Source organism: Vipera ursinii (genome assembly GCF_947247035.1).
Source record: "Vipera ursinii genome assembly, chromosome: 2".
NCBI classification, from domain to species: Eukaryota; Metazoa; Chordata; class Lepidosauria; order Squamata; family Viperidae; genus Vipera; species Vipera ursinii.
Window position 1 is genome coordinate 118027546 of NC_139513.1, and position 27773 is coordinate 118055318.

At 39.0% G+C, this 27773-nt stretch overlaps 1 protein-coding gene across 4 annotated transcripts in view; it reads left to right on the forward strand.

Moving 5' to 3' along the window:
* MXRA7 (matrix remodeling associated 7) overlaps positions 1-25826 on the forward strand; it is a gene marked incomplete at its 3' end in the record, with an annotated part of 52851 nt that extends 27025 nt beyond the window's left edge. Inside the window, exons 2-5 of one of the 4 annotated variants that reach the window (XM_083354989.1) lie at positions 2272-2326; positions 11538-11634; positions 24050-24444; positions 24578-25826. In XM_083354989.1, the coding sequence (XP_083211115.1) occupies positions 2272-2326; positions 11538-11634; positions 24050-24089 (192 nt within the window). Of the gene's footprint in view, positions 1-2271; positions 2327-11537; positions 11639-24049; positions 24445-24557 lie in introns of those variants that run through there. The other 3 variants (XM_083354990.1, XM_083354991.1, XM_083354992.1) reach the window with 3 other exon arrangements.
* Positions 25827-27773: the final 1947 nt, after the last annotated feature.

Here is a 27773-nt window from a genome sequence, read left to right on the forward strand (position 1 = left end):
ACTCGTGAGTTCATCGAAGCCTGTCACTCAACAAACAATTCCCTCAACACATTGACCTACAACCAGCCTTCGAACCCCTCAGAATCCAAATCAACTGCACAGCCAGCCAGAGACAGCCCCGACCCATGCAAGACCCCTCGCCCTCCTCAGCAGTTCACCTTCCAATGGTCCTAACCTGAAGTAACCTCCCCATCACAAGACCCATCACAAGCCTCTCTCTGATGACTCACACCTGACCCATCACAAGACCCTCACTTGATACACCCACACCTGAAGCCCTTATAAACAGAAGAGCACTGACACTTGCATCCCCTAAATGCCGCTGAAGTTGTTACCTAGCCTGGTAATGAAACATTCGAAGACCAACCCACAAGCTGGGAGAACGAACCTTCACCCTCAAACTCTGTCCTTGCATGATTTTTGAGTGCTCCAGTACTCTTTGTGCAGCCTTCTTGTACGAGTTCCAGTGGGTTTGGATGCCATGTGAGAACATACTCCATTCTCACACAGCCCCCCCAGCCTCCAAAAATCCCTCAAAAAAGGGCAGGCTTTCAAGAAGAGTTGTTTTCGTGCTAGTAAATTTTGTGTGACACCCAAAACATTGCGGCATGTCATCTTTGATGTGTGTGCCATAGGTTCACCATCACTGAGAGGGAAGAGATGCTTCATAATAGAGTCCCAGCTATTCACAGGATGATGGAAGATGATTTGATACCACGAGGGAGCCATTGCTCCATTCCAAAATGTCAAGAGAAGAATCTTTCCCTTCAGTTATTAAACCAATTTCCATCTTCAGCATGTACTCTTCATTTGGCCTAACCCTAATTATGGCCCTTCATAACTATCTTGCGTAATGTGAAATAACTATCTGTGTAATGTGAAATAACCAGAATAACCAAAAACAAGAAAGGGAATTTTTTTTAAAAAACAAAACAATATAATTGTGAATTGCTGCATAAATACAAAATTGCAAAGTGCCTCAGTTTCCAGGCTGTTCAAAAGCTGATTTTTTCCCTGCTTTCATTCTTTTTGAAGTTATTAATCATGCCCATAGAATTTTAAAGCATATTTTTTTAGGTTGCATAAATGAACAACTAGTGAAGATTGTTTAGAGCCAACCAATGGAGTAGTTTTAGTGGGCATTAAGTATTATTGATTGCCCAGTTTGCTGGCTGGCTCCAGCTCTGGGAGGTTTGGACCCAAACAGCTGGAAGGGGACAGATTGGAGAAGCTTAATCAGATTATTATCGTTTGTTTACCATTCTTCCATGGAATTCCAAAAATAACCCAGGGTCTGTCTGGGCTCTTTTGTTGCCCAAACTGACCAAATTGTGACCAGCTTTCTTTAACAAAGTGTCCATATCATGAATTTTGGACCCCAACCTGGTTCTAATGCACTGCCTTATGCACTAGTAGTATGTCAGTATAGACAGACAGGGAAGTGCTTTGTCAGTATATAGACAGACAGGAAAGTTCTTCTACATAGTTTATGCTCACGAGCACCTGAATGTTCACAATGCTACCTTGGTCTCCCCCCACCCCTGCAAATGATTGTTTTTGTTGAGGAGAAAAAATAGAAGTAATCCTAAATTCCTGAAGTATGTGAGTACAGTATATGTATATATGGGGAGGGGGAATGTATATACATTTAAGTGGAAAAGCCTGGTCCAAACAACCCAGAGTAGAAAAGGTGGGACTAAGAATTGAAGAGCAAAGGTGGATGCATATTTATTTATTTATTTATTTATTTATTTATTTATTTATTAGTTTTTATAAACCGCCCTTCTCCCGAGGGACTCGGGGCGGTGTACAGAGGAAGGAAGGTCTACAGATGAACAATAAAAGTAATAAAAACAATATATTACGGTATATAATATATATTATATTATTATATAATAACAGCAGATGTGAAGCAGGACAATTTGAGAAAGAAAAAGAACGTACATGTCAGCCAAAAAAGGTGTGAAAATATGGCAGAACTAAATGTTTACCCTTAGAGTCCTCTTCTTTTGAAAAAATATGTTCAAAAGAAGCATAAATTTGAAAGAAGCATAAATAGACATTGCAGCTGCCCACTCCTCTTGTCCCTAAGAACATCTGGGGGGGAAATGTAGGCAAATTCAGAGTTTCTTTAAGCAAGAGTTATTGTGGGATCCTTTCTTGAGTTCCAATTTAAAAATTTCCATAATTTTGGGTGATGTTCTATTGGGTTGGTTTGAAGGGAGGTTTTCTTGCTAATAGCTAAGCAATAGTTTAATGTTTCTGTTTCAGGAGGAAGATCAAGAATCAGAAAATGAGAAACTAGTGGTAAAGGAACCTGAAGATGGTAAGTTTTGGTTTTTGTAATATCTAGAATGTTGTCAGACATGGGAGGTGACAGTTAACACAAATAAGCACAGTCCACAATTAGAAGGACCTTAACAAGATCATGGTCCAGGATCATTATCCACTTCCTCTAATATTGAATCTACTGGAAGATACATTGCAGAAGACTCGCATGTTTACAAAACTGGATCTCATGAATTCATATAACAATTCTGTGCATTCCTTAATTGTTATGAATGCCCTTTCTAAGCATGTATGGGAGACACCCAAGATAAGCCCTGATATTTAATGTTATTAATGAAGAAAAAAAGCCATTTTTTGTCATTCCTTAATCCACCCATTCATTTAGAGAATACATGATGGAAAAAAACCTAGAAAAACAGCCTTCATATTTGGACTTGAATTATGTAGCATGAACTTAAGAGCAGATACATTCTCAATTTTAAGAAGAATGCAATACTAGTATAGACTTTTTCTCAAAGGAAGTGTTAAAGTGCTTCCTCCAGTCCTTAATCTGGTGGAAGATTAAGTCATCCTTGCATGAACTACAAAGTCTTGATGCTGATTCCAACCCTGCCTCAATGATAAGACCAGTTAGTGTTGTTCTCCTTACACCAGGGGTCTTCAAACTTGGCCCTTTTATGACTTGTGGACTTCAACTCCCAGAATTCCTCAGCCAGGCACACTGGCTGATGAATTCTGGGAGTTGAAGTCCACAAGTCATAAAAGGGCCAAGTTTGAAGACCCCTCCCTTATACTTTTAATGTGGAACAAATGAAGGAAAGTAATAGCTTCACTTTTCCTTCAATTGATGGTTACAGGTGGTAGAAAAACATCCATCAATTGCTCTCAAATTCCTAGAATGTGGCTGAGATGGGAGAGAAGGCAAGTTTTGGCTGGGGACTAAAATAGTAAATTTGGCCAACTGATAATTTGTTCTGTTTGCCCCCCATGCTTGGAGGGGATTGTATTAAGAGGGAGCCAGGATAGTAGCTGAGATCATTTGATGGTTTGGCTCCTTTCAAACATGGTTTTAATGCTATTCTGTAGTGGAATGGAGTCACAGGAAGGAGGGGCTGTTCCCAGCGGGCAAAGAGACAGCGAAGCTTAGAATGCCTGGTAGACAGCAAGAGGGCAAAGGCAGGCCTTCCCTAACAATTCACACAGAGACCCATGAGTGGGAGAGTCAGTGCAGTTAGAGGCAGTTTTCTCCAAGAAGAGGCAGAGGTAACGGGATCAAGGTCCTTATTTTAATGTGGAGATCCAGGTCAGAGGTTGCTCAGCCAGAGATCTATAGGGAGGAAATAGGGCCTCTGGTCAAGATGCCAAGAAATGCTTGCTTGTTCCAGCAGTCTCCCTCACAGGAGCTTGCAGAAGGGGTCATCCAACAACTAAGAAGGGCTCAAATATAAGGTAATCAACATGTATTTTCATTACCCCCTCATCACATTATCCTTAGCATCACAGCTTGAGGAACTGCTGGAGGCTCTTAACTGATTAAGGAGCAACCACAAACTTTATATATCTAGAACCTTTAAGGAGATTGTAGCTGCCTATAGTAGACTTGCCAAGATTCATGGAAGTTGAGACTATAGTTGGACAATCATCATAGGAGGGTCCCATCAAGCAGTCCACAGTTCGCTTGTTGGTAACTGTTGGGGAGCACAAAGAGCTTTTACCTCTTCACATCACACAAACCCACAATTTCAGTTATATTGAGATCAATGTGGCTAAGGCTTCATAACCCTTCAGTGGATTGAGAGAAGGGAACCCTCTCCTTTCCCTCTCCAGTTAGCCAGCATCATAGAGCGCAAACAATAAGGATTCCCACCTTATTAGACTCCAAGCAGGGAGTGTACAGTTGCCAGCCAACTATGCTGATTTTGCAGGTGTATTTGGAGAAGAGGAAGCCTCAGCTCTTCCATTGCATAGACTGTAATTGTATTATTGATTTGAATCCAAAGGCAAAGTTCCCAGCCAAGAGGCAGCATCCAATGTCAACCAAGGAGTTAGCGATGTTGTAACTGTATATGGATATTAATCTGAAGAAGGGGTTTATTAGGCCAATGAAATCATGATCTTCTACACCTACGTTTTTCATTCCTAAGAAGCAGCCAGATTCACAAGCAGCTGGGGCTCAAAACCCAGAAGGGGAAGATCCCATGTGCACAGTCCATGATTACAAGGACCTCAACAAGATCACAGTCCAGGATCATTATCCACTTCCTCTAATAGTGCATATACCAGATAAGTTGCAGAAGGCTCGCATATTTACAAAGCTGGACCTCAGGAATACATATAGCAGTTCTGTGCATTCCTCAATTGTTATGAATTCTTTCCAAGCATTTTATGGGAAACACCCAAGATTTTTACCTACAACCTCCTGACAAGGGTCAGTTCCTAGCCCAATGAATTTCTTTCAAGAACAACCGGCAGCGCAAGCACTGTTGAAGCAGCAAGCTGACTGAAACAAAATCAGCTTAGAAGAGGTCAGTGGATTCATGTAAGAAGGATGGACTGCCAATTTCAGAGGGAGACAGTGTGTAGCTTTCAACTAGTTCCGCTTTCTGATGAACAGAATCGGTTGACCGAAAAGGATATGAGAAGGATCCTCTAGTTTTACCTAGGCTGCCACTATTTTATGAGAAAGAGGAAACATAAAAGTGTGCATATAATTCTAAAATTACTATAGAAATTAGTAGAAAGAATTAATGAAGAATGACAAGAAATCAGGCACAGTATAAATATTTCATTTAGCTGATGAAGAGTGAAGCAAAATCTCCATGGTTGGAGCAGATGTCTCGGCGTCACCCCAGATATGTGAGAAAGATTTGGGGATGTCTTACCGCCAGTTATAAAAATAACAGTCTCAGTTTAGCCCATTGGAGAGGGGAAGAAATGTTATCTTTCAAATAGTCCCCAATCACAACGATATTGTATGCATAGCATAGGAGCCTTCATTTTGACTCCATATTAACATTACTGTATGAAGCCTCTGTACCTTAAGCATTAGACTTCTGGTTGCCAACTATAGATGGAAAGGAAAACAAAATGTTCACAGATCCCTAATTTTAAATTCCCCCCGAAAGAAAGAGGAAAGGATACATAAGTACACCCATAGAATGCCAAACGTTACAACTTTCGAATAAGACAGCAAAGGGCAAGGAATAAGGAACCATAAATGAAAAGAGGAAGAGAAAGATAGAGGCACACAACAAAAATGGCAGGACACTGTCCTGGAAACAGGAGTCAATTTATAAAACGTAGTCACAAAGGTGCGCCAGTTTGTCCTACGATCTCTCAGTTAGAAGATTGGGCAGATACAGTTTCGTAAGGAGACCCAGAGGTGATGCATACAGCCATGTTCATCAGTAAAGGAATCATATATCATGCACTTATGACCAGGGATATTTAACAAAAGGACGAGAGAGTTCCTCATCAGTATGCTGTACCCAGAAGCCTGCCAGATGGGAAGTCAAACCCACTTCTATGTTGTATACACATCATATTTGAAGCAATAACCTAATTTAAGGATTCAGGGCCAGTTGTGTGTGATACCCAGTGCACTACATTCTACCGTGGCAGCCATCACCAGATGAGTGGGGCAATTCTCTTATTCTGTTGGACCTGACCTGTAAGCTTTATGCTATGAACCAAAAGTCCTCAGTGCAAGCCAATCATTTGAAACAGATTTCTAAGTCCTAGCTGAAAAGATTGATAAATTATTGTATTGTAAATGTGGGGGGATTCCCACAGAAAGAGGTGGAAGAATAACAGATAGGAACTATGCTCCTTTGTCCCACTTTCCTGCAGTATTTTAAGGCTGTAAACATAATGGCTCAGGCAGATTACAGTTCTAACGCTTCTAAACGGTCCTTCATCCACATCCCATCATATCTATTCTCTGTTTTACAGAGGAGGAACACAGTCTACGCTTCAGTTCCTATAGCAAGACCATCCTACAGGGAAGAAAAAATGGCCATTTTGCTCACTGACCATCTTCATATATCTTAATTCTCATTCTGATACCCAGGAGCAAAGTAATATTTCTCATTTCCAAGCCAGGAAAGTATACATATGTAGCAAGAAAAAGTGCAAGACCATTTTTCTAAATAAGATATAAGAATCCATATGGCATTTGGAAGAAATCAATTGCTTATCTTGTGGCCCAGAATTGTTTCCATGGGCTAATTCCTGGGTTTTCAGTAAAGGCATTTCTATTGTCTGCTATGAGATCCAGCCTTTCTAATAACTTGGCAGATATAACAGGATATTCAGCCATGCGTGCAAAATATTCGCTCTACTACTGAGCCACATTCCTTTCCCCAAAAAAACCACACTTACTGAAACACACTTACCTTCTCAACCTTTAATTTAGAAAAAAAAGGAGCCAGAACTCAGTAGTTCAGCAGATTCCTGGAAGATTTCAGAACTGAAGAGGCTTGATTGGTCTAGAGATCCCTGGCCTGCAGATGTGAGAATTGCAATTTCCCAAAATTTCCACTTCTGTGGAGTCCTTGGTATTCTTTGAGCCTGATTATTTGCTTGCAGATATGTCATTACCTGACTAGGTAACAACATCAATGCAAGTGAGTACAGGCTTTGATCCCTATTTATATACAGTAGCTTGCCTTGCCAGTGTTGCTAGGGTATGGTTTTCTCTTGGCCAGTTCCTTTATCAGCGTATTGTTTTCTACTTGATTGTTTGTCTGATGTTAATCCCTTTCAAGAAACACCAGAAAAAGGTAACAGGCCACCTATACAAAATCTTCCAACAAAATTGATATCCCTGCAACTTTCAAAAATGCCTGACTACTCAACCCACCACAGTACAATCAATGCAAGCTATGAAAAAGTTAACACTGACATGAATCAAAAACATCTCAGAAATAACCAGCAGACTGTTACAAACCCATGACATTACCATAGCACTCAAATCAACTAAAGGCCTCTAAAACATCTTTAGTCAGGGGTGTCAAACTGCCAGCCCATGGGCCGGATGTGTCATGCAGAAGCCATGCCCACCCCATTGCCAGCAATTGCAAAATGTCCCGATACGTTGCACGACGTCACGTGACATCGCGAGTTTGACATGTCTGTCTTAAGTAAACCAGAAGATCCATTAGTTTCAAGAAGAAAGAAAACAAGAGTGATCTATAACATACAGTGTAAAGACTGTAATAGCCTCTAAGTAGGACAGATAAGCAGGAGACTAGCAGAAGGCACCCATGAAATCAACTAAAATTCAGAAGACATGATAAAAACACTTTGATCTCACAACACTGGCCAAATTCAACCATGCTTTCAATTGGGAAACTGACATCTTACTGACAAGCTAAGTCCAGTACTGTTAGGGAATTTTTGGAAGCTTGGCATTCAAACAAATCAGCCATCAGTAGAAATATAAGAGATAAACCACATTCACACAGCATTCAAAAGAATCAATTAAAAAAGCTAAGAAGAAAACAAAAAAGACCAGAACACGTCCTCTTTAGCAGCCAACACCCAGATACTGTAAGCAAGGACAAACAATTAAACAATATCCTAATCAAGGAACTATCAAGGTGAAAACCACACCCCCACTTACACAGGCTAGGCAAGCTACTGTACGTAAATGGGGAACAAACGCCACATTCACCACTGCCGATGAAGTTACCTAGCTGCGTAAGGAAATGTCTGCAAGCAAACAATCAAGCTCAAAGAACACCAAGGATTCCCAAGTTCAACCCTAAGCTGCAAATATTCTCTTCTGTTACCACTTCTACATAGTGTTTAGCAAGATGTGATTCCAAAGACTACATTTGGAACTGATTACTTGAGATGCAATGAAACAAAGAACATCTAATTTTGATTACCAGAGCTCAGCATCAGATAATTTATCCAAAGGATAAATGAAGTGATGCTGATGGTGTGAAGTAGTGGAGGGAACATGTGTTCAGGGGCTTTGTTTTCTGGACATCCTATCAAATCTTTGGACTCTACCCTTATAGTTGTATCAGCTGATGTATTCCTCAAGTGAGAAGTTACACAATTCAGACACATTCAAAGGTAAGACAAGGAAAGTGAGGTCTTTAGCTGTCACATGGTGAGATAGCAAATGTAGTGTTTCCTTAATCCATTTTATGTCTATTTCTGCAGGAGCCACAATAGTAAGCATCTGTTTTAAATGAATCTGTCTATTATTTTTGTCTTTAAAGTATGTGGCCTGATTGTTCTTGTTTTAATTTGTTAGTTTTTATTTTTAAAATGGAATATTTTTATCTTGGTTGATTCTGAACATGAGCTGGAGTCCAGCTTCAACAGAAGAAATCCACAAAAGGTTTTTTTTTTAGAAAATCACAGCTATAGCTACATGCTTAATTGTATTTAAGCTATAGAACAGTCTGTATCAGTGCTGCTGATTTAATTGGGCTTACCTCTGAGTAACTAGGCGTTAATAGCATAATGTACAATGAGTAAAAAGTCTTTCAACTGAAGCTCTTTGTTGAAAAAATGGCTGCAAGGAAATGATCTTTGAAAGAGTGATGCATCTTCTTGCAGGCTTTTAATGAATGGAGGGTAGGTATGTCTTTAAAAATGTCTCTTTCCAGATTGCTTTGTTTAAAGTAGGTCATTTCACTCCCATTACACATACACCAAGTCCAGACTTTGTAATGAGGTTCTGAAATTTAGATGCAGGCAAGACCTGAATGCATATTTCCCTTGCCTTTTCTTCACCAACTCTGAAGAGCACATCAACGAAACTTAGCAACCTGTATGTCCTTGAAGGATAATTTCAACTTTGCACAAAATGGTAGAAGTGGGATTGTGATGTTCATAGATGGGAGCTTTTTCATATTATATTAAAAGAGAAAGAGAATCATGGAGTTAAATTAGAAACAGGCTTTGCAAGAGGCCTATAACCTATTCAATACATTTAAAAGGGTCTGGAGTAATTTAAATTGTTTCCATGTTGACTGATTGCTCTACAAGTGGACTGTATTTTAATTTTGTGTTAAAATTAGTTGCTGGGGTGATAGATGGAAAACGATCAGCACTTTGATACAGCTATTGCCATCATTCATCCGAGTCCTAGAGACATGATTCTTCCCCAGCCAAAATCAGATACAGTTGAATTCCATCTGACATTTTAGTATCTATTTCATTTGCATCAGCCTTCCTCAACTGGTGCTTTCAAGATGTATTAGACTGCAGCTCCTATAATTCAAAGTCAAAATGCCTCCATTCCTAGTAATTGTACTATGTATGCGCTGCAGAGGTTTAGATAACCATACTATGACACCAGAGCAATAGTATCTGCATCCATTTAGTGGTCATCTAGATTTTTGCAACCTAGTTATGATATGCCTACTTCACAACTCATAACAAACCATAATCTCCTTTGTTCTGTTTTGCCTTTACCACATTGTATAAAATCTAGCCATCATATTTTATATATTCTGGCTTAGCACATTGTAAGAACTCAATAGTGGCTTATTCAAATAGCGGATAAGGATGCCATATTCAGAGTTCATTCTGCCAGAATATACAATTTAGATCTTAGAATATATATTTTATATATATATATATATATATATATATATATATATATATATATATATATATATATATATATATATAATTATATAATTATATTATATAATTAATATAATTAATTCTATCCAACTTGATTTTCTCAAACCTCTTCAAACCTTTTTTTTTCCATTTTTTTGTTTTACAGTTCAGTACTCGTTCATTTTGTAAGATCCAATCTGGATCGATTAGGTTGAACATTATCCTGGGACATGTATATTTGCCGTCGTTCATTTTTTCTATGACTACCGTAAATCACCTCAACCATCTTCGTTCAGTGATCCTTCAGTTCTAAAGGCCATAAAAAAGAGGCTAAGAAATTATTGGTTGTCCTGTGCTATGTCCTAAACTCAAATTAACAAACAATTGTTTTGTTCACACAATAAGATATTTGTATGTACTTGCCCATTTGTATGGGCTATAATACTCTAATAAATCTGCAGTAAAGTTTGTTTTTAAGGAGAGGTGTACATTATGTTTCAGTTCTATTCTAAGCTTGAATCAAATTGTTATCGTTTCACTAGATGTGTTCTGACTAACCATTATTTTAAAAGTTATTTTAAGATTGGAACCCTTCCCATCTGAGTGGAACAGCCTGTTTTGTACAATGAAGCAGCTCAAAGTCTGAATGTTTTACACACTCCTGTTTTTTAAGACACCACAAATTTATTGTTGCTATTTCTGCAGCATCCTTAAACAAAGCTACCATTTAGAAATTCAAACGATGTAGAACAGTGATATTAAAATAATTGTGGAAGCCATTTACAGATGATAAAAATCCAAGTCAATTCAGTACTGAGGCCTATATGAATCAATGGGAATTACACTGTATTATTTACAGCCTAAAACTCTACTATAAAAAGGCATATTAAAGGACTTTCACGTGGTGCCTAAAATAAATCAAACTGTACAAAATCATGCTAGGAGAATCAGAAACTTTGTAAATGGTCTGTAATAAACCTTAAGCTTATTCTGAGAATCTGGGCTGAAATGGTACAGAGCCTTGCAGATGACTGAACTTGATTAATTAGAACACAGAACATAGAATAATAGAGTTGGAAGGGACTTTGGAGATATTCTAGTCCAGGGGTAGGCAACCTCGGCTCTTTTATGACTCATGGACTTCAAGTCCCAGAATTCCTGAGTCAGCATAGCATAGCTGACTCAGGAATTCTGGAAGTTGAAGTCCATGAGTCATAAAAGAGCCGAGGTTGCCTACCCCTGTTCTAGTCCAGCCTCCTGCTTGAACAGGAGACCCTATGCCATTTCAGATCAATGATTTTCCAGTCTCTCTTTAAAAGCCTCCAGTGATGGAGCACCCACAACCTCTAAAGGCAAGTTGTTCCATTGGTTGATTGCTCTCACCTTTAGAAAATTTCTCCTTAGTTCTAGATTGCTTCTCTTCTTGAGTAATTTCCATCCATTGTTTCTCATCTTGCCTTTGGGTGCTTTATACAACAAAACGTAGGAGTGGAGTTCTTGTTCACACTTGATCAGCCCTTCCATGTCTTCTCACCCCTTTCCTTTCCAACAATTAATTTTTCATGGCCAATGTTAGCTTTTTAAATTTTTAAAGGTCTATTTCATTGGACTTTACCACAGCAAATAGCCTTTCTCTTCTTTCTTTCATTCTCTTGTAGCAGATGAAAAGTTCTCCTTTAAATATAGCCCTGGCAAACTGAGAGGAAACCAGTATAAAACAATGATGACCAAAGACGAACTTGAAGAGGAACAAAGGTAAGTTGGATTTTCTTTAAATTCAACAGAATCACTCAAGATTCTGACCCCTCTTGTTTCCTCTAAGTTGCAGTGTCATATCAAGTATAATTGGTCTTAGGTTTTTTTAGCTTTCCCAGTTGAACCAGTACAGTCTTCTTAATAATCAAAGATTAATTCTTGGGTGATGTCTCAGTCATGGAGAATCTTGCCCACTCCCTTGGAAATGGATCTGTTGGCTGCTACTTATTTCACAGAGCATTTGTCAAAGTAGCAAGATTTACAGTGGATGATCTGGTGCCAAAACCACTAAGTAAGCTCAGTTTAAACAAAACTCACCATAAATCTTGTAGTTCTATGCCTTGGTCCTTATTATGATTACCAAGCACATTAAAGTGATGACAGTACAAGTCTTCATGTCCCTCATAAAAAAATGACAATTTCTTCCAATTCTAACATTTACAAAAATTGTTTTTACTCACCATAAATGCCAAAAAGCACCCGGGTCAAATATTTCAGTTTACCATTAAGAAAACTGTAATGGTTTCCTGACTTGCAGACATTTGGTTATTCAGCAATAAGTTCCATAAATTACTTGCTATCTCAGAAATTGTTTAGGAATCGTATGGTAGAAGAATTGCAGCACAGATGCAGTTAGGAATAAGTATATACTGATAGAATGTGCTTAGAACATTGCTTTTCTGGTTTAAAAAATAGATTAACACTGTATTCCTTTTTGTAAAGGTCTTACAATTCTGGCTTATATTGTTACTTAGCTTTTTGCTAAAATTTGCTTACAGATTTTGCTCCATTATGTTTACTATGAGCTAAAAAAAATGTGTTTCTAAATAGAGACCCAAAGTCTGATCCATTAATGATCTGACCAGATGAGGTTCATGTTCTTGCAAATTTAATCAACCCCATAAAGCCCAACCCTTACTTTAAAAATACGTTCTTTACAACAATTCCATTGTTGCATTATTTAGCTCTTCAGTAATAAAACTTCTAAACTATTAGGATATACAAAAGTAAAACTATTGTTCTTTCATCTATCCGAGTTCAGCTGAAAATTCTACTAAATCTATAAAAATTGTATGTTTTGGAATAGAATGTTCTGATAAGGGGAAAAAAGTTGAAATAACATATAAACTCATAATTATAATAGCCAAGAGCCTTGGTGGAGCAGTGGGCTAATGCCTCCTTAAGTAACACCAGCTGCCTGCAATTAGTGCAGGTTTGCATCCCACCAGGCTCAAGGTTGACTCAGCCTTCCATCCTTCCGAGGTAGGTAAAATGAGGACCCAGATTGTTGGGGGCAATTAAGCTGACTTTGTAATAATGCCGCTTGGGGGGGGGAAAGCCCTAATAAGCAGGCATATACATAGAATGAAGGCTACTGCTAAGCTTGTAAGCTGCCCTGAGTCTTTGGAGAAGGGCGGGATATAAATGGAATTAAAATAATAAAAAAATAGGTAATCAAATCTAATGTGACCATCACAAAATAAAAGTTCTGTGGAACATTTAAGGAAATAAGTTTTTATCAAACCATTTGGTTTAGATTTAGATGAGCCGCTAAATTCAGTATTATTTGGTTGCTTTCAGTACAAATAATTTGGCTCCTTTGTGGATCCTTTCTTTTGCTCAGAAAGCTGCACGTTTCTTGAGTAACATGATTTGGATGGGGAAAGGGCCATGGTAAAAAATTGGGTGCATGAAACACAAAACTGAATTTGGTTTAATTGAAAGTTAATTGAAATTAAATACCATTAATTAAACAAAGCCATAGTATGATTATTACTGTGTATTTGGTTTTATATACTAAATTAAAAATTACCGTATTTGTCAAAACTAGGGAGGAATTGGAGTCTTACTATCATTTGGGGGTGGATTACTTGTAAATCTGGGGCATGAGTTGTGCATACTTCTACTAGGAAGGATCAAATCCAACGGATGAGTTTTTCTTTCTGCTGAACAGCTGTGTAGAATTTCAGGCAAGGCAGTTTTTGTTAACACTTCAGTGCTGCAGCGTGAGAAGTAGCCTATACCAATGTTCCTCCTGTTTAACTAGGAACGTCAAGTTGTCAGTGCATATGTGCCTCCTATTACCCAGTTCTTGATCTAAGATGTACACGAACAAACAAAATTAATTCTTCACCCCAAAAATATAAACTGGTGGTTAGTCATTTATACTGTGGATTTTTTTGGCAGGGCTAAGCAATTATGTACCGTAACCATGTAGAGAAAACAAGGGAATCTGTGAGTGACTTTAGCAGGTTTTAAATGTGTGTATTGTATAGGAGGCATAGTGCCCTAGCAGTTAAGATGTTGGGCTTGGTAACCGGAAAGTTGGCAGTTTGAGATCCAAGTACCACATGATGGAGTGAGCTCCCATTTTTGCCCCAGCTCCTACCAACCTATCAGTTCAAAAGCATGAAAATGCAAGTAGATATATAGGTATCACTTTGATGGAAAGGTAGCAGCATTCCTTGGCATATAGCCATGATGGCCATACAGAAGTGCCTTCCGACAACACTATCTCCTTTGGCTAGGAAACAGAGATGGGCACTGCTCCCCTAGAGTTGAACATGACTGGGCAGGGGAAAACTTTTTCTCTAAAAGTGTATATATTCAGTTTAAGTATAGAGATAATCCTTTTATTAGTCCTAATTTGGAGAAGGGTGTACTACTAAGACAAATGGAAAAAAAACAGTCTTTCCTAAAGTATGGGTGTAGTGCATTTATCAGTTGAATTGTAGGTCAGGAAGAGACCGGGAGTCATCTTTTCAGCTCCACTGAATGTCTTACAAATGGTCTCTTTGATCAAAGAGAAACTCATTCCCTGTTCTGTTGAAATGCCTTCAGACATTTGTTAGTGCAATGTTTCCTTAGGAGAGAGTTTTACAGTAATTTTAACAGTACAGCAAAGATACAAATGCACAAACTTTAATTATTTGCTGAGGTTCATCTCTGAACAATCAATGTTCATTTTGGTATACATTTTAAATAAGGCTATTGTATATCACCATCAAAACTGTGAGCCATCTGCAGTATTATTTACCTCCCATTCTTCCATTGCACTCACAACATTCAGGGCACAGGGCATATTTGCATTCATGTATGAATCCCAAATGAGTTGCATTCCTTTAATTGTACTTTTTGTAAAAACTGTAATTATAGGCTGCACCGTCCAACAAATCAAGGCTCCTGGAGCATTCCTCCATTATCAAATATTCAACGGTTCTCAGAGTCCAATATGCTGGACTCCTATCATTATTACTGATACCAATACAGTATCATTTCCAGAATTATTAGCTAGTTTTTAACTGAGGCATCGCTGGCAGGCAAAAGAGAGTCTAGAAATAATTATCCCATTGCTGTGTTCATTTTTGCTTTGTGAACGGTGTGATTCATATTTATTTTCTCAATTTCCTCTGCCTATTGATGACTCTAGTTTGACTAGTCATGACTAGAAACTGTCTTCCTGGGCATTAGATTATTTATTTGGTTCTATTGGGCACTATGAGAAAAGTGGCATCAATGGGCCTTTAGAGGCTATAGCTATAAACTAATGCTGTGGCTCTATAGCAGTCAGTCATGCCCAGCATGCTCCGGTGTGCCAATACTTAACCAGTTGTGTACCACAGGCAGCTGATCAAATATGACTATTATTTGAATTAAATATTTCATCTCATTATACAACAAACCAGTAAACGCACTTTGAGCCCTCTGGGACTAAATGCACAGCTACAAATGCTGCATCAGTTCCAGACACTGTGCTACGCAGGCCTGCTTTGACAATTGTGCAAATCGGCCCTTCTCTGATGGTGGTGCCCTCCAAATGTATTCCATCTGCCACCTTGGTTGGAAATGTTAAGGGTTTGTATCCCGCACATCTGAAGAATTACACACTGGAGAAATCAAGTGTAAATGTTAATTTATCGGGCACATTCTCAGGAATCCTGAGTCCCTCAGAATAGGTTGCACTTGGGGCGGCTTTGTAAAATAAAATTAATACAAATGCAACGATAACTAAGCAGGGTTCCCTGACCTTTGTTACACAAGTGTTTAAAGATAACCCAAACTCCTCTTTTACTTGACACAAAGCTGAGTAACTTCCTAGGACAGCACTTTCCTAAGGAAAGAAAGGGTTTGTAACAACCTTTTCCACCTACACCTTGATTGCAGCTACACCGTCGACCAGGGTTTCCTGTGTCCTTTATCCACTTTCCAAATTCACCTTCCCTACTTAATGCTTGCTGCCTTGGCCTGTGCAGAGCTGTTTGCAAATTCCTTTCTCCCTCTCTCCCCCCCCCCACCACCTCTTGTCCTAATGGGCATCTGGCAGACTGTTGCATTTCTTCTAACGGTTTCTCTGTTTCTTGTCATTGTGACCTTGTCTGTCTGTCTGTGTTTGTTTCTCCCAGCTTTTTTGTTTTGTTTTGTTTTGTTTTGTTTCCCCCCTCCCTCGGAGAGCTGGTGGTGGCACCAGCAGTTTTCCATTTCAGGCTTTTCCAAACCCTCCTCCTTTGTTGTGGTTTCTTTGGGCAGGGCTGCCCTCAGGTAAGGAGCTACACTGAATCAGCTGAGGAAAGCCATGCCATCCGCCCTTCGAGCCTTTGGTTCTTCATGCCATGTGCCTACGTGTGCACCCTTTCTTTCTTTCTTTCTTTCTCTTTCTTTCTTTCTTTCTTTTTTCTTTTTTTCTTTTTTTCTTTCTTTTCTTTCTTTCTTTTTTCTTTTTCTTCTTTCTTTCTTTCTTTCTTTCTTTCTTTCTTTCTTTCTTTCTTTCTTTCTTTCTTTCTTTCTTTCCTGTTGGGCATTGCCTGGCATTGCTGCCATTTTGATGTGACCCAGGTTTGCTGCGTTTATTATATTGCAGGATTGAGCTGACCTCTGACCTCACCTCCCTGTAGCAAGTACCTTAGGTCCTCGGCCACAAACATTTCTTGCAAATCTTTTTGGTAAGGAGACGATACTTCTTAGAAGTAGTGGTTCCACCTATAACCTCTGCTAATGTGACTGGAAACTAAAGCTGACCGTGTTTCCCCCTCCCCCTGCACCTCCTCCCCTTCTCCCTATTCATAACTAATAAATTAAGTCTCCCTCTCCTCTGTGCCCCACTTCATTTATCAGGAGCACCACAGTTCAATGGAAAAACAAAGAGGTGCACTTTTGCCTAGTGGAACATATGCTGCTGGCCTTTCCCATCTATTACCTCACCCACAGTCTTTAGCTAAGGGGACCAACCTGTCCCTCCAATTTGAAACCTGAACTTTGGGCAACTTGGCTAATTCAGTGAGTACTGGGTGGCAGTTCCCTACTTTTGGGCCTGGAGGAACTGTCTGTCCAAATCGGTCGTAGGTCACAGTTTCTATGGAGGAGACTAAGGCTGAGAGAGTGGCTTGCTTGAGAGTCAGTACATTGATATCAGTAGAAAAGTTTTGTTTTTCAATGTAAAGGTCCTGCTCTTAGCTACTGTGACATATCGGTGGCATAATCAATCAAAGCACATGCTTCAATCTCTTTTGTTTAAATTAGCATCTGTTGAGCACCATGGATGGTACTGTAGGTTTTTGATATTTTGCCTGACAAAATACAGTGTCTGCCATGTTCCCTCCGGTATTTATAAGCCTATTTATAAGGGCTTTGCAGACACCAGAGAATAATAGTCCTTAGTGTGTTGTATAGGCATCAGAATAAATTGTCCTGCTTCGTCAACATGCTGCCCCTACCCACTTACAGAGAAAGCTCTTTGCTTGAGTTGCAGGTCTTCCAGAAAAAGTGAGGATATTGCTCTTTCTTTTTGCTCCTCTCCAAGCTTGCTTGTACTCCTTCAGGAATTGGGCAACATGAAGAGGGAGAAAAACAACAGGGAGGGAGAGCAGTCAGTCAAAGAGGCTCCAAGGATTATTCATAGCTCCCTACTGAGGCACCAGCTTCAGCCTATTCAGTCAAGTCTATAAATAATGTTTAGATTATAGGTAGGAGCTGCAGTTTTTCATTAAATGGCAGACATTTAATGCACTCCAAATGGGTTAAATTCAAGTTGAGTCAGTTCCAGGCCTACAAATGTACATCCAATTAATTCCAATAGGACCTGTATTATGTATTTATTTATAAAACAATTTTAATGCACGCTTTGAAGCTTGAACAATGGTTTCCTGCATATTTGCAATTCTAATCTTTTAGTTACTATATGTTGTATTTTTCATTTTTCCTTGAAAGACAACACTATGAAGGCCTCTCATAAGATGAAGATGTTTTCTTACTTGAAATTGCCAACAAAATCCCTTTTGCTAAATTGCATTATTTGGGCACATCTCCTTCAGTTTTTAGTAACTAGCCTTTTCCAGAGGAATCTTGATAGGTAATTTTGGAGTGGCTTGCTGTATCTTTCATAACATTTCTCAAATGTATATTTCCTAGCTTATTTGGCAAATTGTTGAAGATTAAATTGGTATTATGAGCTGTGGTGGTGCAGTGGCTAGAATGCAGTATTGCAGGCTAATTCAGCTCAGCACCAGGAGTTGGATCCTGACTGGCTCAGGGTTGACTCAGCCTTCCATCTTTCCAAGGTCAGTAAAATGAGAACCCAGATTGTTGGGGGCAATAGGCTGACTCTGTAAACTACTTAGAGAGGGATGCAAAGCTCTGTGAAGTAGTACAGAAGTCTAACTGCTATTGCTATTAATACAAGGTGTTTAGTATTATTTTAAGCAACAGGGGAGACAAATCTCCCCAACTGCTGTTCCTTACTGAAGTTGAGAACATAACAGATTTGTACATATTTATTCGATGGGATGGGGAACCTGTGGTCCTTTAAGCGCTTTTGTTTTTTAACCATTTTCACTAGACCTACCCAGGGCAAATGGGAGAAGGGAACATATTGGGAGTTGTAATTCAGCAACATTTATAGAACTGAAGTTTCCCAGCTTTGTAAATGCTCTACCTGTTGCTAAAGTAACAATAATACAACAGATTTAGAATGGGAAACCTGTTTTTACAAACCGAATGTGTACTTCTAGTCATTTGCTGCAAAACTTCATCACTTTTCTTTCAGTGGTGGGTAGGTGAGAGAAATTGAGAATCGGACAGAAAATTGCTTCTCCCAATTACGGAACATCCAGCACAAATACACCCTCCAAGTTTGTGGAAAATTAGAAATCAATAGAAAAGAAAGTGAACAATGATTGCTAATTATTATGTTTGCGTATTACCTCCAGGTTAGAGATTTATACATCTGAAGACTGGATGCTGGGAATTAACAGTGGGAGAGCTTATATCCTCAAATCCTGCTTAGGTGGCTTCTTAGAAATATAATTACATATGTAGATCTCTTCCCCTTCTATATTGCATGGAGGAACTTTCCTTGTCATCATGCTTTCCTAATTCCATTCCCCCAGAGATGGGGAATATGGAATGAAGATCGTTATAGCAGTATCACATGTTCTGTTAGCTACTTGGGGGAGAGAAGATGTACAAATACTTGCTTACCAATAGGCATTCATTTATCAGACGAGGAAAGGAGTGAGATATAAAGTAAGGCAGAGATGCTCTTCCAATTGTCCTTGCCTTTCATCTAAACTTCAGCGATGAGAAAAGCTTGCAGCAAATTGGATACCACAATCTGAAACTCAAATCACCTAAATGAAAGAACAACATCTGTCATTAAAAGCTATTGGGCCATAATCCCTTGGTGAAATCCAAGAAGGTACAGTAAGAGAGGGCAGAGTTTTCCATTTGAGGTCTGCTTCTTCTTTTCTTTAAAAAAAGAAAAAGATTGTCTTCTTATAACAACAAATCAGTATGTAAGCTATACTTAAATTTGGACTGGAAATTCATAACAGCTCCTGTATATAAGCCAAAGGAGCAGAAGATTAATCAAGGCATCCAAAAAATTTTCCAGTTTCCCTTTTCCCAAACACCAGCCTTCATAAGGGTGGGGATCTCTTGGAACAGTTACCCCTTGGCATCTGCTAATCCTGCTCTTCAGTGCATGCTCTTCTGCTAACTTCCCCATAATTTTTGCTTGCTGAAACGGTGTGTGTTTATGTGTTGCCTTGGGATGGTGAATACTTTCACCTCTTCATGTCCTTTCCCTCCTCTACACTTGCCTCCTCCTCTTCCTCCTCCTCCTCCTCCTCTCACTCCTTTGCTTTCCTATCCAGCATGGTGCTTCTTTGGGATAAGAGAGGCTGGTAAGTTTCTGCTCCTTTTTTTCATTTCATCTTCTGCAGCACGATAGAAGGTTGGGCAAGAAGGATGGACAAACACTTTGGGGGAGTTGGTGGACTCAATAAAACTGCCAAGTGTACCTTTCCCCAGCCTGGGTGTTTCTGGATGTCTTGGAATACAGTTACTATTTATTCCCAGTCAAACCAGATTGGGGGCAACAGGTATTGTTGTCAAATTTCAGTTATTACCCTTGTCCTCTGTGGGGTATGAGGGTAGGAAATGTTACTCTTCAAATTAAGTTTAAATGCTGTTCAGTCTGTTAACCCAGCGGTCCCCAAACCCCGATCCGTGGACCAGTACTGGGCCACGGCATGCCAGCCACCGGTTTGCACAAAGAAGCAAAGCCCCATCTGCAAGATGCAGGCAGCACACAAAACTATGCACCTTCCAGTCCGTGGAAAAACCTCTCTCCACGTAACTGGTTCCTGATGCCCAAAAGGTTGGGGACCTCCCTGTTAACTCATGAAAGATTTCCAGACCAGACCACTTTTCATAAATCAGCTTTTTCACCTGGGTGCCTTCCAGTCATAGTGAAATCCCATGCATTGTCCAATAGGTTCACTAAGGCTTCAGTAAGCTATTTCATCTGGATTGTGATTTTGAGTAACTTTAGCAATGACCTGATCCAACCAGTAGAAAGACCCAGATATTGCTGCAGGTATAATTTGTGAAAATAGCCTAATATACATTTAGTAAATTTTATTTACTAAAGAAGTAGGATAGAAAAAGCAGATCAGCTATAATCTCTCAAATATCAGCAATCTGGCTCACCCAATATTTTCTGGCAGCAAGACGTAGTTCTTCTAGCAGTTATCTGGGGCACCAGAACACCTTGTGAAAAATTCAGCAACATTGTGTGGAAAGAACTGGCAAATCAAAAAGATGCTTTGGACTACAAAGTAGCTGATTGCTCTGTGCTTTTACAATTGCTATTATTTTTCAAAAGCAGTAGTAAGTACAGTCTGATGTTGTATTTTGGCATATAAAAATTTGATGGTTTTTTTAATGCCTGTACCTGATTCTCTTTTGTGACACATTTCCTAAATGTGCCTGGCATAGAATTGATCTTGGATTTTTTTTAAAAAAAAATTATATTAAGAAATAAATCACACTGGAGAAAATTCTAGCCTTTTCGGGTTGTCTAGATCAGGAAACAGATTCCACAAGAAAATTAGAAGTCAGCTTTATAGAAATAAGCTATATTAACAGAACCTTGCAAATCTGGTTGTGTTTTTCTTCTCCTCCCACTTAGTGAGTCCAGGAGGAGCCAGCCTGAATCTCTTCCAAATATTACCTTTTCCCCCATACTTTAAGGATTGCTTCTGTCTTTTTTTTTTCTGGGTCTGAGAGATGGCTGCTGAATATTCCCCTCAAGACCATCTCCATAAGTCTCTACAGGAATTGTATGGATATTCTTTTTTTCTCTACAACTACAGTATTCTGCTCAAGAGAAGGGGGTGGGTTGGAGGATGACAAGGAAAGCTACTTTGAGTCCTTGATTGCTTTCCATTTTTGCTCAGCTTCTAGTTCTCATTAGCCTATCTGCAGTTTTCACAGTATATTCTTCTATACTTCATAGAATAGAATTCTTTATTGCCCAAGTGTGATTGGACACACAAGGAATTTTGTCTCCTTATTCGTATTTCTGACCCTGTCATAGTCAGCCATTTTCTGCCTGCAGCTAGATGTTGTGGATGCAGTTCTTTGATAGCAAGGGATAAAAGGCGAGTCAAAATCAGAAAACTATCAGGACATTTGAAAATTAGCATCTGCCATGGGACTGTATGAATGAAAGTTTTACCACCCTGTTTCATTCATGGAATGTTGAAGGCAGTTGGATGAATTTGTTTTCCAGATGTAAACTTGGAAGCTCTCAGTTTGAAAGTCAGCTCTCAGCTTTGACCTGTATTTTCTAAGTATGTCCTCATAAAAGAGATGATAAGAATTAGATAATATTCCATCATATTAAACAGTTCTATAACGAAGAATTACTCCAGACAATTTTAGGGTTTCTCAGGTAAAACATAAAGCCACCGGTTTAAATAATAATTGTTAGCAAAAATAAACATTTTGGAGTGATGGTAGATGGGGTGTAAACTACAAGCTATGCATGATCCCCTAACTATAGTTTTTGCAGCCCTGAAGGTTTTCAGATCACTGAGGTAATTCAGCAGCAAATTAACAGCAAACCTAGGGGGGAAATTGGTAAATTAAATCTGAAAATAAACTTTACATGTCCAAGGAAAATATTCCCCCTCTCTCAGCCCAAAATCAGTCAGAGAATTCTGCTGCTCTTACTATGGTATTGTGTTTGCAATAATAGTAAACAATAATGACCTGAAGGTTCCAAAAATTTCTGTAGCTTCGGGCTAAAGTATTAGGATGTCAACCTGGCATACCAATGACTTGTTGTAGTGTTGTTGAATTAACATATGAAAGCAAGTGAGTTCCTTCTGCCTGCATTCTCAACTGATGTTATAATATGTGCTGGGAAGAAATATTTCAGCTGAAATAGATGGAGTTAAAAAAGCTTTAACACAGCTATTAATGTAATGACAATGTTAATGACAGCTTAAAAATAATGACTTCCAAATGTTACTCAATCTGCTTGCTCCAAAGTTACTTTACAAAATGGGCCATTCAGAATATAACAGTAAACAAGCACACTATATATCACTTAAAAATAAAGCATAAGCACAGGGATATCAGAACAGTACAGTATAGAATAGCTTGTTGGCTGCGGGTTTTTAGTTGGCCACTTTTTTTTACAGAGCTAATCTCTGATTACTTATAGCTGGAACTCTTGGATGGCCCATTTTTTTAATATCCATCATCTATTAAAATAAAATTTAGCAACTAGCAATAGTCTATTGAAATATCGCAAAGGTGCTTTTTCTAAAAGGCAACTAGATTTTGTTCATTTTTTCTTTGAAAACGTTTTGCTTCTTATCCAAGAAGCTTCTTCAGTTCTAACTGTTGAAATAGCTCTTCTTGGGAAGAAAAAGAAAAAGACCAAAGAGATTAGTAGCAGCTTGTCATCCATGTGAACCAATCTTCTCCCTGGGTCTGTGGCCTTCCCCCCCCCCCTATTTTAGATCTTATACTTTCATGTCCACATGTTTCCTACCTCAAAATGTTAAGGAACTAACAGCAACTGTATAGACAAAGAAAATTTGTTGGGAGGTGGTGTGTGTGTGTGTGTGCAGAAGAGAGTTTTGAAGGCTTCATCTGTTCCTGGAGCTTCAGATTGTCCATTTTAGGTTTTAATCTCATTAACTGCCAAGGAGCTGCATAACTATAGATGGTCATTAATTCATAAATATTGCTTTAGCTGTCCTCAACTGAAAGAGAAAAAAGGTTGTGCAGCAGTAAGACTTTTTGCAACTTAAAAAGTACAGCATTTACATTTTATGCATTGCCTGATATTTAAGAACTGGATGTTATTTACAATCAGCAGCCATTTCAGTAGCAGTCTATGATAAATGGTTTACAAGTCTTCACATCATCACCAAATGATCCTCACCAAGCATATGTTTTCTTAATATTTATGAACCTAGTATTTGACTTACAAAAACACACAATTGAAAATGAAAGTAGCATTCCTAGACTGGATACATTTTTGGAAAGTGTTTGCTACCAGTACAAAAAGGAGTTTGTTGATAGCTGTGCAGTATGACAGTCCCATTCATTGCAAGTTCCAATTCTGGGCTTAGCAAGACTGGTTTTTGACAAATAGAACAGGTCATATTTTAATCCCCACATCTGAACCCATAGGGCTGGTTCATGAATCTGAGCAACAAATCATGGGATTGCTAAAGAAGGTAGTACTTAGTACAGACACAGTTCTGTATTTAACCTTTCCCCAAATGTCCAAGAGATCCTTGTCAGTTTTCACTTGATAGGGTTAGAAAGAAATGTGAAATGTTCCTGATGGAAAATGAGAGGTGATGTAGATAACATACTCATGTTCTTTGGCATAGGCTATCCTGCTGCAAATGATGAAGTAACCTCTTAAAACTTGAGGCATCCTTATGTTATTTGTGTATGCCCAAAAGGTCTAGAAACTTTCCTTAAAACTCCTTCCCTGCACTGAGTTATTCTCCTCTTATTAAAAAAATAAAAGCATTAGTAATATATAACTAACCCAAGGTGGCACAATTAAAATGTATTCTCTTTATTTTCTTCTTGTTTTTCTTTGCAGAACTGAAGACTATATGAAGTTATCCCTAGACTCTTCCTAAGACTTATCTTTTGGCATTTTTAAAGGCTTGAGGAAAAATAAAAGGGCCAAACCCCAAACACAACCGAAAAGTATCCCTCAAAATATAAGACTTTCTGTTTGGCTGAAGCTGAGTTCCTCAGAATCCTTCCTTGTAATATCAAGATCGGAACAAGTTGGGGTGTCTGGTCTGGAGAATTGTATGACTAGAGAAAATAACAGACTACATTGTGAGGGTTCTGTTCTTGGATGTAAAGTAAGACCTCTGGGGGAATAAAACAAGCAGACTTTGTTGTGTTCGGTACTCCATATCTGCTGCCTCCCCCAAACAAAACAAAAAGAAAAAAGATTAACTAGATAACCTAGACCAGAGGTAGGTAACCTCGGCTCTTTTTATGACTCGTGGACTTCAACTCCCAGAATTCCTGAGTCAGCATGGCTGGCTCAGGAATTCTGGGAGTTGAAGTCCACGAGTCATAAAAGAGCCGAGGTTGTCTACCCCTGACCTAGACAAAAGTGATCAGTTATTGTACAATGGACCTGTTTTCTGTCTGGATGGTAGAACATGCTAGAGTTGACCCCTTTTCACCACCCTGTCCTGGACCAAAACACCTTCTAGATAAATTTGAAGACAGAGCTGTAATATATAAAACCTTCTGAAGGTTCCTTCCACCCACAGATGGAAGCCTGGTTGCATGATACAGACTCTGGCCTCTTGAAAATGAAACAGTATTTCATCTTGGATAGAAGGAAGTCCTAAGAAACAATAAAGATTTACCCTATAATCCTATATCATATACACATACATTTAGAAGTTTGTCCCACTGAATTTAGTGGGGTGTACTCCTAAATAAGAGTATAGGATTGCAGTCTTAGTATAACAGTTTGTGACTAATTTTAATTACAATGATTGAAAGCACTTCATTAGCTAATTCTTTTGTTTACTTGACATTTCAAGCCTGTTCCCAAGAATGGAATCTGAAAATGTGAGCTATAGAATGTAAAATGGCCCTTTGGTTACCAATTTTACATTTCCTAAATAAGATTAAAGATATATCCATTTTTTATGTTGTGTCACTATTCTGTCATCGCATCAATTTTGATGTTTTACTGATAATCACTTCCTGTTTGATAGATTGGATATTTTTTTTGATGTTGCTCTCCTATATTTTGAGGGAAAGCTTCATAATCCACCCCCAGTTACTTTTTGAAACAAAATCTTAATTATTTGAAAATACTTGAAATTATTTAGTCAGTCATTCTTTGGGACACATAGGTTTAAGAACTGTTTTCTCTAGACTAATTCCCCCCCCCCAAGGCCAGGCTTATTTAAGAAACAGCAGGAAGCTTTGACATAATTATTTTTTAAATGGCAAGCTTCCATTCCTATATCTTTTTTCACTAATATAGTACAGTTTGCAACCCCATTCATATAAGGACACTCTGCTTTGAGATATTTGTTAGCAACCACTTTGCCTCCAATTCACATTGATAGACTCAGTGTTCAAAACACCATTAACTATGCAAAGAATGCCTTATATACAATATAATCTTTCAGTATGCAGCAATACATATATAAGGAAAATGCCTAGTGGCAATGAGCAAAGCTATCTCGTCAATAATGACAAATAATGCTATCTGAGTGGGGTTTTTTTGTTTTTCTAAATATGAAGGTAGATCTTGTACAAAGGATTATATAATTTCTAGCAGTTTCAAAATGTATATTGCCATTTTTCAGTCCAATAAACATTTAAATAGTTTTCATGACTGGTCATTGTGTTTGTAAATATGCATAGTATACAGATAGCTCTTGCTTTCAATAAATTCAGATTTAAATTTGAACTAGAAAATTTGATTGCTTGGCCTTAAACCAGGGGTGTCAATTTCATTGAGGGCCCCATCAGCATTGCGGTTGCCCTCAGGGGGCCGGGCGGGTATGGCTAGGGTGGGCGTGGCCTACTGGGTGGGCATGGCTAGAGTGCGTACAGCCTGCTGGGTGGGTGTGGCCAGCTCTACATCGTTCGCATCAAGGGTGCCTATGTGGGCCTGGGCAGGAGTGGGACAGATCTGAGGGTCTCTGGCAGGAAGATGGTCTCTGGGCCAGGGCCAAGGCAGTGGGGGCCGTTCCCTCACTGTTTCCAGGATGGCTTTGCGGGCCGCATGAAACAACTTCAAGGGCCGGATCTGGGCCCCGGGCCTTGTGTTTGACATGTCTGCCTTAAACCATACTTTAAATTCTTACAAGAAAGGAAGTCATTCACAGTCCCCAGAATTGAATATTACTGAAAATTTATAAAGAGATCCCAATCAAGCAAAGCATGCAAAGAAACTTATGACTATTTCTGAGCTTGAAATATTCTGCAAAGAAGAGTGAGAAAACATTTAAAAAGTAAGAATAGAAAGATCCTTAGGTGGCTACAAGAAACAGTTGGAAATGTTTATTTCTTCCAAAGGAGGTTTTAAAAATACTGATTGGAAAGGTGTCCAAATGTTTCACACCTGTAATATTCACCATTGTTTTGTTTTGAATCTATTAACTACACATAAATAGTAAGCTTGCATTCAAATTTGCAGAGAAAATTTAATTTTGTACTATGTAAGGGTTCTGTTAGCTTCTGTTCACTTAGGGATTCATTGAAACACAGTTTGATCAAGAGTGCTAAACTTTTGCATACAACTGTATAGATGTAATTACAAGAGTAATACCATCCTAACTAAGAATGTTTGCATACAGGTAAACTTTGCTGGCCATTTTTCACAGCTGGTAGTAATTCTGAGCCAAGCTCATTGACAATCCAAGTCTTTTTAGAAGTGCAATAAAAAAGGAAGAGGGTTTCCAGTGATTTTTTTTCCTCCCAATGTCAGTTCCTAAATCCTAAATCTTCAGCCTAATATTACATATCACTGGTGGGTAAACCACTGAGAATACTTTTTCTACCACAGTTTGCTTCTATGCATCTGCATAATTTCTACCACTGTAATTGCTAAAGATAGGGACGCGGTGGCTCAGTGGGTTAGGACGCTGAGCTTGTCAATCAGAAGGTCAGCAGTTTGGCGGGTCAAATCCCGAGTGCCACGTAACGAGTAACAGGCGCTCAGCCTGTTACTCGTCCCAGCTTCTGCCAACCTAGCAGTTCGAAAGCACGTAAAAAATGCAAGTAGAAAAATAGGGACCACTACGGTGGGAAGGTAACAGCGTTCCGTGCGCCTTTGGCGTCTAGTCATGCCGGCCATATGACCACGGAGACGTCCTCGGACAAGCGCTGGCTCTTCGGCTGTGAAATGGAGATGAGCACCGGCCCCTAGAGTCGGAAACAACTAGCACGCATGTGCAAGGGAGGGAACCTTTACTTTTTATCTTTAACTGCTAAAGAAGACATCAAGGGGAAAAATTGCCTACCTATGTGGGCAACTGGAATGACATTTTTACACTGTGTTAAAAAACCAGATATGCCACATTATGACTTGGCATGATTTTGTCGGGGGTTTTTTTCCCTCCCCCCCCCTTCTTGGTGGACTGACAGGTATGATGCTATAGGCACATAAGCATTTAGAAAAAAAGTATCCTAGGAGCATCTGCAACTTGACGCCTGCGCTTTTTGAGAGCAAGTATGTAAGGATCTGCATTGGTCAGCATGGAAGTAGGAAGAAGGGCATCAAAGGGAGCAGTGGCCATCCAGAGAAAAACCCAAAGATCAGAGAGAAA